This window comes from Oryx dammah, unplaced genomic scaffold (assembly GCF_014754425.2).
Source record: "Oryx dammah isolate SB20612 unplaced genomic scaffold, SCBI_Odam_1.1 HiC_scaffold_27, whole genome shotgun sequence".
NCBI classification, from domain to species: Eukaryota; Metazoa; Chordata; class Mammalia; order Artiodactyla; family Bovidae; genus Oryx; species Oryx dammah.
The window spans coordinates 108686481-108699065 of NW_024070211.1; the positions used below are offsets into that span (position 1 = coordinate 108686481).

Sequence of the window (12585 nt, forward strand, 5' to 3'; positions counted from 1 at the left end):
GTTTTTTCTTCCAGGAAGAGCCTCACAGGCAAACCATGACTTTTTTCCTCTTTGCCTTTTTATAATGGAAAGTGAGTAGAAGTGTTGGGAGGCAAGGTGAGCTCTCATCATTTTAATCCAAATGCTTGATTTTATAAAGGTGTAGCCTCACCTTGTACATGTGTGTACGTCTCCTGAACAAGGCAACAGCTTCTGGGGTTAAGAAACCACAGCTGAGTCTCCATTATTCAGATACACAGGCTTTGGAATGTGTCACGATTCTAGATAGCGATCATTTCCATCTTTCCCTTGATTTCCTGGGCTGCTCAGAACAACTTCTCTTTTCCTAAAACTAATTTATAATCCCGAGCACCTGTGGAAGAAGGCTTTTATGCATACACCCTCTGGGGGGCGCTATTAAGTCCCATGGAATCGGAGCCTCTGGGCCTAAAAATAATCTGGGAAAGGAGACTTGGAAAAGTTCTCAATTACTAAACTTGCAGGAAATCCGAAACCCTGACAGATTTCGATTCATGCTATAACACTGATTCTCGGCACTGCCGAGGAGACAGTTTGCGTTCACTGCTGTTTGTCAGCTTTGGAAATGAGAGAAAATATGGCTCTGGGGTACCCTAGTCCCATGAGTTCCCATTTCATATGAAATACCTATGTAATTCTAAAAGAACCTCTTGATGAAAGTGAAAGAGGAGGGGAAAAGCTGGCTTAAAACTCAACATTCAAAAAACTAAAATCATAGCATCCAGTCCCATCACTTCTTGGCAAATAGATGGGGAAATGATGGAAACAGTGACAGACTTTATTTTCTTGGGCTCCAAAATCACTGTAGATGGTGACTACAGCCATGAAATTAAAAGATGCTTGCTCCTTGGAAGAAAAGCTATGACAAATCTTGACAGTGTATTAAAAAAACAGAGACATTACTTTGTCAGTAAAGGTTCGTATAGTTAAAGCTATGGTTTTTCCAGTAGTCATATATGGGTGTGAGAGTTGGACCATATAGAAGGCTGAGCACTGAAGAATTGATGCTTTTGAGCTGTGGTGCTGGAGAAGACTCTTCAGAGTCCCTTGGACTGCAAGAAGATCAAACCAGTCAGTCCTAAGGGGAATCAGTCCTGAATATGCATTGGAAGGACTGATGCTGAAGCTGAAACTCCAATACTTCAGCCATCTGATGCAAACAGCTGACTCATTAGAAAAGACCCTGATGCTGGGAAAGATTGAAGGTGAGAGGAGAAGGGGACCACAGAGGATGAGATGGTTCAATGGCATCACCAACCCAAGGGACATGAGTTTGAGCAAGCTCTGGGAGACGGTGAAGGACAGGGAAGCCTGGTGTGCTGCTGTCCATGGGGTCGCAGAGAGTTCAGACATGACTGAGCGACTGAACAACAATTACAACGTATGTAATTATCAGAATACGCAAAGGAAAGAAAGTCTACTCCAGCTGCTACATCCCTGGTTTCCCCCGTGGCTTACCCCTTGAACTTGGGAAGCATCTGTAGCAAGCCTTGTTGTCAGGGCTCCGGGGCTATTTCTGAGGTCATCGAACCAGCCGATGTCTTGCCCTAACATTGCTCTGAAACCCAATTTACGTAGCCTTTTTGTCAGAAGTTCCCCGGATTTGGCAAAAGCATATCCCTAAAACATAAAGGAATCTTTAGTGATATTTTAACTTGAAAATGGCAGAAAATAGCTAAATTGCTTGCTGAAAAATAAAATTCCTTACCTGCAAAAACTGAGTGCAAAGAGAGAGGCAGCCTATTGCTACAAAGAGCAGGCACACACCGTGGATCTGCGATCTTTGTTCTTCTTTATCAGGAATCGAAAAAGTCTTTGCAAGACAGTAAGCAAGGAGGTCACTTTATTATTACAAACAACAGCAAAAGAAATAAATTCAAATATGTTTAAAAGAAATTTCTCTTAGGCATTGGGTTAAAAACAAGTTCACTATAAACATACTAATATTAAACCAAAGTTAACTATGAATATGTGTACTTTATCTGTGGAGAAGGAAGGCTGGTGCATGGAAACCACTAGTTGTGATTTAAAGAATTTTTACCTTGCTTCTTTGCCTGCTGTAGGCAATTTTATTGACTTTTCTTTGATACAGTTGAAAAATATGATGAATGCTTCAAATTCTTTACATAATAAGGTAAGGGAAAAAGAAAAGAAGAAAGGAAAGAAGTGGGGAAGTTACTTGAGAATCTAAGAATATTATTCTCTCCTAGTATTAGTTTTATAGTATTTATATATATACAAATAATAGCATCATTAAAAAAGCAACTGGTATATACCCACACCAAAGTAACTAGCTATCAAGGCATTGACTGGGATTGGTTAGGACAGAAAAGCTTTCATCCATCAGAGGCTGAAGTTGCTGCCTCTAAATCATCCGAAGTTGAAAACATCCCCCTCAAAAAAATACTATGGAAATTATGAGTGGGTTTTTTTCCAGTCTATAATAAGTGGCAAACTATATTCATAAGTATATTCTGAACTTAGAGGCACATGTTCAAGTAACTAACAATAGCCCAAGCTATTGCAACAAGAAAATGTGAAGAACAGCTGCATACTCTTAATAACATCGCCTTACAATAGGTTTTAGGTACAACAAAACCTTTCTAATTCAGACTACATGAGGGAGCTGTGAGAGTTGAGAAAGACTATTCATGAGAGAACTGCACAATAAATCTTTATTGATTCCTCTGCATTAATTTGAATAACTAGAACAATGCCAGCAAGCAGTTGCTCAAAGGAAACCATTTATTCAATAAATGTTCGAGTGCCTGCTGTATGCCAAATAAATCTCCTGAAAGCAATGTTTACTTCTCCATTAACAAGCCCTTTTTTGTAAAGCAGAAGTAACCCATTGAAATCATCACAAATTTTGAAATGGGAGGAGGTGTTCTAAATTAATGAGATGTATTGTTTCCAGGACAGAGTTTCTGGGGCCTTTATAGCTCTTAGTAATAAAAGACATATTCATTCTTATTGAATGAAGTGGGTTCAGAAGATACCACAGTCATTCATCCCAGCATGGAATAACTCATGTAAGTTTATTTTACAGTTTATAAATAAAAGAACTTATATTTCAGTTTGGTTTTAAAAAACATTATACAAATCCCCCCAAACCCCAAACTGTGATGCCATAATTCTCATTCCTCCCTATGGTTCTTTATTATAATCATGGACTATAGCACTACAGATTAACCATTTTAACTTTTATTTTACAGATGGGACACTAAAGCCCACAAGCTCAAGTCCTCTGTCTAGGTTTGTTTGCTGCTGCTGCTAAGTCACTTCAGTTGTGTCTGACTCTGTGCGAACTCATAGATGGCAGCCCACCAGGCTCCCCCGTCCCTGGGATTCTCCAGGCAAGAACACTGGAGTGGGTTGCCATTTCCTTCTCCAATGCATGAAAGTGAAAAGTGAAAGTGAAGTCGCTCAGTCGTGTCCAACTCTCAGTGACCCCATGGACTGCAGCCCACCAGGCTCCTCCATCCATGGGATTTTCCAGGCAAGAGTACTGGAGTGGGGTGCCATTGCCTTCTCCGCCAGGTTTGTTTAGCTGGTGGTTATTGCTCTGTTCTGTTCTGTTCAGTCGCTCAATCGTGTTCAACTTTTTGCAACCCCATGGACTGCAGCACGCCAGGCTTGCCAGTCCATCACCAACTCCCGAAGCTCATTCAAACTCATGTCAATCGAGTCAGTGATGCCATCCAACCATCTCATCCTCTGTCGTCCCCTTCTCCTCCCACCTTCAATCTTTCCCAGCATCAGGGTCTTTTCAGATGAGTCATCTGTTCACATCAGGTGGCCGAAGTATTGGAGTTTCTGCTTCGGCATCAGTCCTTCCAATGAATATTTAGGTCTGATCTCCTTTAGGATGGACTGGTTGAATCTCTTTGTTGTCCAAGAGACCCTCAAGAGTCTTCTCCAGCACCATAATTCAAAAGCATCAATTCTTCAGTGCTCAGGCTTCTTTATAGTCCAACTCTCACATCCATACATGACCACTAGAAAAACCATAGCCTTGACTAGATGGACCTTTGTTGGCAAAGTAATGTCTCTGCTTTTTAATATGCTGTGTAGGTTGGTCATAACTTTCCTTCCAAGGAGCAAGTGTCTTTTAATTTCATGGCTGCAGTCACCATCTGAAGTGATTTTGGAGCCCCCCAAATAGTCTCTCACTGTTTCCATTGTTTCCCCATCTATTTGCCATGAAATGATGGAACCGGATGCCATGCTTTTAGATTTTTGAATGTTGAGTTTTAAACCAGATTTTCACTCTCCTCTTTCACTTTCATCAAGAGGCTCTTTAGTTCTTCTTTGCTGTCTGCCATAAGGGTGGTGTCATCTGCATATCTGAGGTTATTGATACTTCTTGCAATCTTGATTCCAGCTTGTGCTTCTTCCAGCCCAGCATTTCTCATGATATACTCTGCAGAGAAGTTAAATAAGCAGGGTGACAATATACAGCCTTGACGTACTCCTTTCCCAATTTGGAATCAGTCCATTGTTCCATATCTGGTTCTAACTGTTGCTTCTTGACCTGCATACAGATTTCTCAGGAGGCAGGTCAGGTGGTCTGATATTCCCATCTCTAAGAATTTTCCACAGTTTATTGTGATCCACACAGTCAAAGGCTTTGGCATAGTCAACAAAGCAGAAATAGATGTTTTTCTGGAACTCTCTTGCTTTTCCGATGATCCAACAGATGTTGGCAATTTGATCTCTGGTTCCTCTGCCTTTTCTAAATCCAGCTTGAACATCTGGAACTTCATGGTTCACATACTGTTGTAGCTTGGTTTGGAGAATTTGGATCATTACTTTACTAGCATGTGAGATGAGTGCCATTGTGTGGTAGTTCGACCATTCTTTGGCATTGGAATGAAAACTGACCTTTTCCAGTCCTGTGGCCACTGCTGAGTTTCCCAAATTTGCTCGCATATTGAGTGCAGCACTTTCACAGCATCATCTTTTAAGATTTGAAATAGCTCAACTGGAATTCCATCACCTCCAATAGCTTTGTTCATAGTGCTGATTCCTAAGACCCACTTGACTTCACATTCTAGTATGTCTGACTCTTGGTGAGTGATCACACCATCATGGTTATCTCGGTCATGAAGTTCTTTTTTGTATAGCTCTTCTGTGTATTCTTGCCACCTCTCCTTAATATCTTCAGCTTCTGTTAGGTCCATACCATTTCTGTCCTTTATTGTGCCCATCTTTACATGAAATATTCCCTTGGTATCTCTAATTTTCTTGAAGAGATCTCTAGTCTTTCCCATTCTATTGTTTTCCTCTATTTCTTTGCATTGATCCCTGAGGAAGACTTTCTTATCTCTCCTTGCTTTTCTTTGGAACTCTGCATTCAGATGGGTACATCTTTCTTTTTCTCCTTTGCCTTTCACTTCTCTTCTTTTCTCAGCTATTTGTAAGGTCTGCTCAGATAACCATTTGTCTTTTTGCATTTCTTTATCTTGGGGATAGTCTTGATCACCACCTCCTGTACAATGTTACGAACGTCCATTCATAATTCTTCAAGGCACTCTGAAGGAAATGCCTGTTTTCCAGATTCCCGTGCAATGTTTTTTTATTCTGGGCACAACTCTGTTGGTTCTGGGTAATACCCATCTTCTCAGTATTAAAAAAAAAAAGAATGTTTGGCTAATATTAAATTCAAGATTGTGCATCATCTATCTGTAACCTTTACCCCTAAACTCTGCTGCGTGAGTCCTTTGTACATTCTTCCTGAAATGCACCCCAAAGGGCTGCCCATCCATAGGTTTCTCTGTTTTTAGATCAGCTATAGTTTGCGCACACATCTACACCATCTTGTAAAGGTGAGTTTAGGGAGAAAATGAAATTTCATTAGATTCTTGCTATTTACTAGATACAAATGTATTACTTAATCTACTTTAATTTAAATGAGGATTTCCTTAAAATTGAGATTCTTAAAACAACCCAGTGAGGTAGCTTTTCTTGTCCCATATTACAGATAAGGAAACGCAGACTCATCAAGAAGAAGCCACTTGCCTAAACACACACAAACAGTACAGAGCAGAGAATGCAGCAAATCCAAGGCTGGCTGATTCCAGCATTCATGCTTTTCCCCAGCATGGGTGTGTGCTGCGTGCTAAGTTGCTTCAGTCGTGTCTGACCCTCTGTGACCCTATGGAGACTACCAGGCTCCTCTGTCCATGGGATTCTCTAGGCAAGAATATTGGAGTGGGTTGCCATGCCCTCCCAGGGGTTTTTCCCAACTCAGAGATCAAACCCACATCTCTTACATCACCTACACTGGCAGGGAGATTCTTTACCATTAGCGCCATCTGGGAATCCCTTTCCCCAGCATGCTACATCCAAACTACTGTTCCAAGTCAAACAGACCGAGTGAAAGTGATCCAGAGAAAGTAGCCTTACGTGTACATTGAGGCTTCACTAGATTAGCAACCAGGCTCCTAATGCCCAATTTTTTTGCTGTGCCCTTGTTACAAACTATGGTCTCAGTACCAAATGTGAATATTGTGCCCTTTAGATATGTCAGAATGACAATAGCACAATTAAAACCAGGCTATTATCTGACTCATGATTATACCCTATGAGATGAAAGCATCATGAACCCACTGATTAATCTGTGATAATTATGCAAGAGACAAAAACCACCTTGTTTATCAAAGAAATAAAATAATAAAGCTTTATTCTCCTAGCAAACTTAACCCTGTGAGAACATCAGTGATGAACAGATTCTGGATTTCATCCTGCTACTCAGATCCTTTGGTCCTTAGGTGAAAACCTCAATTGCTTAGGCTAGGATTTTCTGGTTGTGACCGGAAGAGTCACAGAGAATATTCTCACCATCAGTAACCAAGTGGGTGCTGTTGGAGGGCAGGTGTTATCATTTGAATCATCAAATTTTTTCTGACTTGGCCACTCAGACCACAGGAGCTGGAAGGTATCTTACAGAGCCTCTTTGTCAATCCTTCCTTTTATAGTTAAGGAAACTGAGATATCATGAAAGAAGTAGCATGGTGTGACTCCAGGGCAGTAAAGAAGTCTCCTGGTGGGTAATCCAGGACTCTTTCCAAAGCAGTTCATACACAGGGTTTGAAGTTGAGTGAGCACATTCCTTACTCTGCATTCATGAGAAAAAGAGATGAAAAGCAAATGAACTGAATCCTGGCTTTAATTTAAACGCAAACGTCTAGGGCCTTGGGTCTTAACAGATTCAACGCCATCCCCTACACGCTCTGCATCTACATCACTGCTGAATGAATGCATTTCCAGAGCCTCTTCCCGGTAGAATGCTAGCTTTCTGAGAGCAGGGAGGGCTCTGGTTTTCTTGTTCCTCACTGTACTCTTAACACCAGCAACATTGTCTGGGAAACAGTAAGTGATCAGTAACTATTTTGTGAATGTGAGTGGATTTTTCAGTTTAACGTCTGTCTTCCTCATAGACTGGAAACTCCATTAGGGAAGGCACCCTCACTAACATGCCAGTCCCTAGGCCAGGGGAGATAATCAACAAGTATCTGTTAAGTGAATAAAAGGACATTGCTATTATATTTAGGATACTGTATTTCCTACATATTAAGGAATATAGATTAGTTATCAAGATGTTTTCAGCATAACCAGAAATTTAATTTACCAGAGCTGATCTCTGTGTTTTCCATTTCCTACCTTTATGGTGATTTCCACACTTACCACAAGGGGGCAGTGTGAAAACTGAAGCAAGGGCTGGGGCGCTCCCTATAGGACTGATTTGGTTTGGTTTGTGGACTCTACTGGTCTTTCTATATAACTCATGCCTGCTGGGACAATTTTCTGGTCAGGATCTCTGCCAGACAGACCATAAAAGTGAAGGAAAAGTAGAGGGGGAAACTGAAACTTGAGACTCTTACACATCCTTTAGGCTAGGCTTCGGAAAAGCTGGTTATAGGGCTGGTCCCACCACCTTCTGTGACCCTGTGTCACCTTGAACAAATTCGTAAGTTCTCCAAGATTCTAGGTTTTCCTCCTTGTTGATCTCATAGGATTCGTGTGTGTGTGTGTGTGTGTGTGTGTGTGAATTTCAACTGAGAAAATATGACAACATTTGGAGAACTGACTTCTCAACGGTAAGATTTTATTGGAACTCAGCTCTGCAGTCATATTGCCTGGATTTGAATCCCAGATCCATCACTTACTCCTCTAAGTTCTTTAGTTTGCTCCTTTGTCAAATAGGAACAATAAGAATACCTACCACAGCTGCTTATTAGGAAAGTTTAGTGAACTATTATATATAAAGTTCTTAGATAGTGCCTAATTAATGTTTGTACTTATTATTATCATCAATATTATTATTATTATTTTATAGCAATATATCAGATGGAGACTATCAAAACTCTTAGATGAAAAACTGAAATAAGTTTATTCTTTGTACATGCCGTATTTTACTTCTCTCTTCCTTTTCCTGTTTCTCCCCCAACTGCCCATTTCAATGGTGCAATGAGCAGAAGAGCAGAGTACTATACAACATGCATGAACACTTGCGATTACAAATCAAACTTTGTACCTCAGCTGATCAGCAAGATCGAAATGGCTCCCAAATCCTTTCATATCATTCAATGAACTTGCTTTGCATTCTTATTTGGTTTGCATATGGGTAAACTCCTCTCTTTTGACACTAAGTTTGCAGCCATAGTCTTTTTTTTTAACAGACACAATGACTGTCAGAGTGTACTGCCAGCCCAAATGAGAGTCTCAGCTTTGTCTTCTCACCTCCTGTTTGATGGAGACTTGAGACATTTTTAATTCTTTAGAGATGAGAGGAGGGGAGAAAGAACTAGAAGAACAACAACAACAACAAAAAAAAAACTTTAAAGAAGTTAAATACATTACAACAAAGAACCAACCTATCAAAAGTGACAGTATCCACTGATAGAAAAACAAAAGGTAGAAGGAGAATAAAGCTGGTCCAGCTGCTTGCTTACCCCAAGAATCTGGCTGAATAAAAAGGCATACATGGGTGTGACTGTCCCATTGACAGCTGCACCCACAGACCCTACCAGCATGTAGGGCCATTCTCGAGCATTGAGTTTCAGAATCCTCCTCACTGGGGCAGGTTCAATTTCTTCTTCCACAGGAATGTTCTTGTCCTTGAGGGGAGAGGAGGTTACATTAATCATTTAAATGTTTGCATATACTCTTTTATTATACAGTTGTCCATTTGGCATTCATAGAGTTGACTCATGGTTTGATTGGTTATGAGTGACCTCAGAGACCTGGAGGACATGGTCATACGATATTTTGTGAGAGATGGCTCTGAACTGCTTGCCGCCATGCTATGACTTAGCTTCCCTGGTAGCTCAGTGGTAAAGAATCTGCCTGCCAGTGCAGGAGACACAGGAAATACAGGTTCAACCCCTGGGTCGAGAAGAACCCCTGGAGTAGGAAATGGCAACCCACTCCAGTATTCTTGCTAGGCTGGCCCCATGGACCAGGAGCTTTGTGAGCTGCTACAGTCCATGGGGTCACAGAAGAGTCGGACATGATTTAGGAACTAAACAGCAACAACATGCTATGCCTTGGATGGGATTGATTTTAGATGTCTGCTCATCTGAAGGTGAGCTGGTAGTTCTCATTTCACAATTGCATAGATATTAACACTTGGGGAGTAGTAAATAAGCTGGATCTATAAGAAAAATAACTCCCAGTTTAAAACCATTTTTGTGCTATAGTGAGTACGTGAGTGCTATGTTGCTTCAGTTGTATCTGACTCTTTGCAACCCTTTGTGCTATAGTGAGTGGTATTTACATATTCAAGGATTTGTGAAATTTTCAAGATATGTCCTTCATAAATGTCAAAGTTTAGTGACTGCCTCAAGTCCTAAGGCAGGCCAGTGTATCTAAACAACGCAAAATAATTTTTAAAATGTATTAACTGGGGACGATGGTTATCAATTGTGTATTTCTGTGAAGGTTTTCTTTCATTAGTGCCCAGAAGTAAATGGTAATCAATCTGGATTTCTAAATTCTGCATGTTCTTTACAAGGAGTACAAATTATTTTAAAATTTCCCCATTCCAATTTCTTTAATTGCCATTAAAGTGTCAGAGCTAGCAAATTTTTAGCCTCTTGAAGGCAAAAATTATATTCAGAACTTCATCATTTTTACCATCAGTTTTCCTTGCTAATGATATTCTTCAGTACTTGGTCGTTAGGCCCATTCTTCAATAATTTGTTAAATTTATTGTTTGCTTTGTTTGAGAAAAGATTTTAGGTGGCTTATATAGATCTGTATTGATTTTTTTTATTTTTCTATTAAAATATACTAAAAATGTCTATAGCAAATTGACTACAAAATTGTTAGTGTTCTATTTCATTAACACACAGTTATTTACCCCTTAAGGAGCTGACCGTCAGGAACAGACAACAGTAAGGAACCTCAGATACTATCCTTTTGCTTCCAAAGTCAAAGATTTCATTACCAGTTCAATTGAAATAAAAGCCTGGTGTCCATATTCTAGTTGCAAGCCAAATAGGATGGAGGGAGAGCTTGCTTGGTGATGGATCTGTCAATGCCTCCATTTCAGGTTCTCTCTTGGTCTGCCCTCAATAGTTGCTACTCACTCATGCAGCAAATCCTTCAATGATTTCATCTCTGATGTCTTACTCAACTCTAGGAAATCAATGCAGAGAGGAAGAAAGGTGCCTGTGAAAGCGTGGGGGAAACAGGCATGCAGAAAGAATGTGGTTCTTGGATGAGTCCCACGTGGCCACTAGTGGAATATATCACTAAACACTTCGGCTCTCTGGGGCTCAGTTGCCTTCTCCTCCTCAAAAGGAAAGAAATAGACAAAGTTCTCTATGGCTCTCTCGTGTTTCTGCACATCTGGTGAAAAGAGGCACTGACCACCTTTGTTGAGGCTGTTTTCTCAGGAATTTCTCAAGAATGTTGGTATAGCAAATAGCCTTGGAAGAGGGGGATAGTGCTTCCATCCTAAGAAAAGGGCTTATTGTCCATTATAAAAACAGCAGGTTTCTCAAGCCTAAGATTCCTCTTCCCCTTCCTTTGCTGGTATCACCTACTTCTCTTTCATCAGCTGAGAAGTGGGGGGAGGCTGGGGAGTCAGTGGAAATGCTGTGCACTGGCTCCTGCTCCTGCTCTGAGTAAGGTCTTTCATCTCTGACACAGCTCTTACGTATTCTCCAGCATCCGTAAAATTGTGTCAGGCTAACTTGATAGCTTCTTGGAAGAGGGTGTTTGCTATGATCAGTGCATTCTCTTGGCAAAACTCTGTTGGCCTTTGCCCTGTATGGATGTGAAAGTTGGGCCGTAAAGAAGGCTAAGCACCAAAAAATCGATGCTTTTGAACTGTGGTGTTGGAGAAGACTCTTGAAAGTCCCTTGGGCAGCAAGGAGAACAAACCAGCCAATCCTAAAGGAAATCAACTCTGAATATTCATTGGAAAGACTGATGTTGAAGCTGAAACTCCAATACTTTGGCCACCTGATGTGAAGAGCTGACTCATTTGAAAAGACCCTGATGCTGGGAAAGATTGAAGGCAGGAGGAGAAGGGGGTGACAGAGGATGAGATTTTGGATGGCATCACTGACTCAATGGACATGAGTCTGAGTAAACTCTGGCAGTTGGTGATGGACAGGGAGGCCTGGTGTGCTGCAGTCCATGGGGTTGCAAAGAGTCGGACATGACTGAGCAACTGAACTAAAAGTAGTATAAGAACAAAAGAAAACGGAAGTCATTATGTACAGAAGGGTTTTTTCCTCTGGGATTTTGCAAAGCTAAAGACAAATTAACTCATCTAAAAAAAGCTAAAAGGCTAAAGATACGTATTAAAGTGAAAGTCGCTCAGTGGTGTCTGACTCTTTGCAGCCCCATGGACTACACAGTCAATGGAATTCTCCAGGCCAGAATACTAGAGTGGGTAACTATTCTCTTCTCCAGGGGATCTTCCCAACCTGGGGATCAAACCCAGGTCTCCTGCATTACAGGCAGATTCTTTACCAGCTGAGCCACAAGGGAAACCCAAGAATACTGGAGTGGGTAGCCTATCCCTTCTCCAGCAGATCTTCCCAACCCAGGAATCAAACTGGGGTCTCGTGTATTGCAGGCAGGTTCTTTACCAGATGAACTATCAGGGAAGCCCCAAAATATATATGTGTGTGTGTCTATATATACACATAGATAAGTATATATACATAGATATATAAATTCACAGCAAACCAGTAACTCACAGACAGACAAAATTATAAATGTTTATATCCGCTTCCTCACTGCAGTTCCTTCCTCTTATGTGTCAATAATAAGTTGCACAGTGCTCACTTATTTATCACATGTAAAGACGTATCCTGCCAGCAGCGCCAGTGAAGGAAGAAGGACAGTGCTCTTGCTCATCTTTGCATCCCTAAGACAATATCTGGCATTTGTTAGGTGTGCAATCAATGTTTATTGGATGAAAGAATGAATGAAGCTTTTATGGTGGTGTATAAATGCAAAAAAAAAACCCCATTTATTTAAAAAATACTGATCACTTACTTACAAGGTAGATGGTTCAATGCTTAACAAAGGGCTTTTCCCAGC

The 12585-nt window shown here is 40.8% G+C and overlaps 1 protein-coding gene across 1 annotated transcript in view; it reads right to left on the reverse strand.

Annotated features, from left to right (window-relative positions):
• The window catches only part of ABCB11 (ATP binding cassette subfamily B member 11), an 87434-nt gene that overhangs the window by 20686 nt on the left and 54163 nt on the right, over nucleotides 1–12585 (reverse strand). The window contains exons 18-20 of the mRNA XM_040229280.1: nucleotides 8976–9140; nucleotides 1727–1831; nucleotides 1477–1638 (exon numbers count right to left, since the gene is read on the reverse strand). Of these exons, the coding sequence (XP_040085214.1) occupies nucleotides 1477–1638; nucleotides 1727–1831; nucleotides 8976–9140 (432 nt within the window). The remainder of the gene's footprint in view (nucleotides 1–1476; nucleotides 1639–1726; nucleotides 1832–8975; nucleotides 9141–12585) is intronic.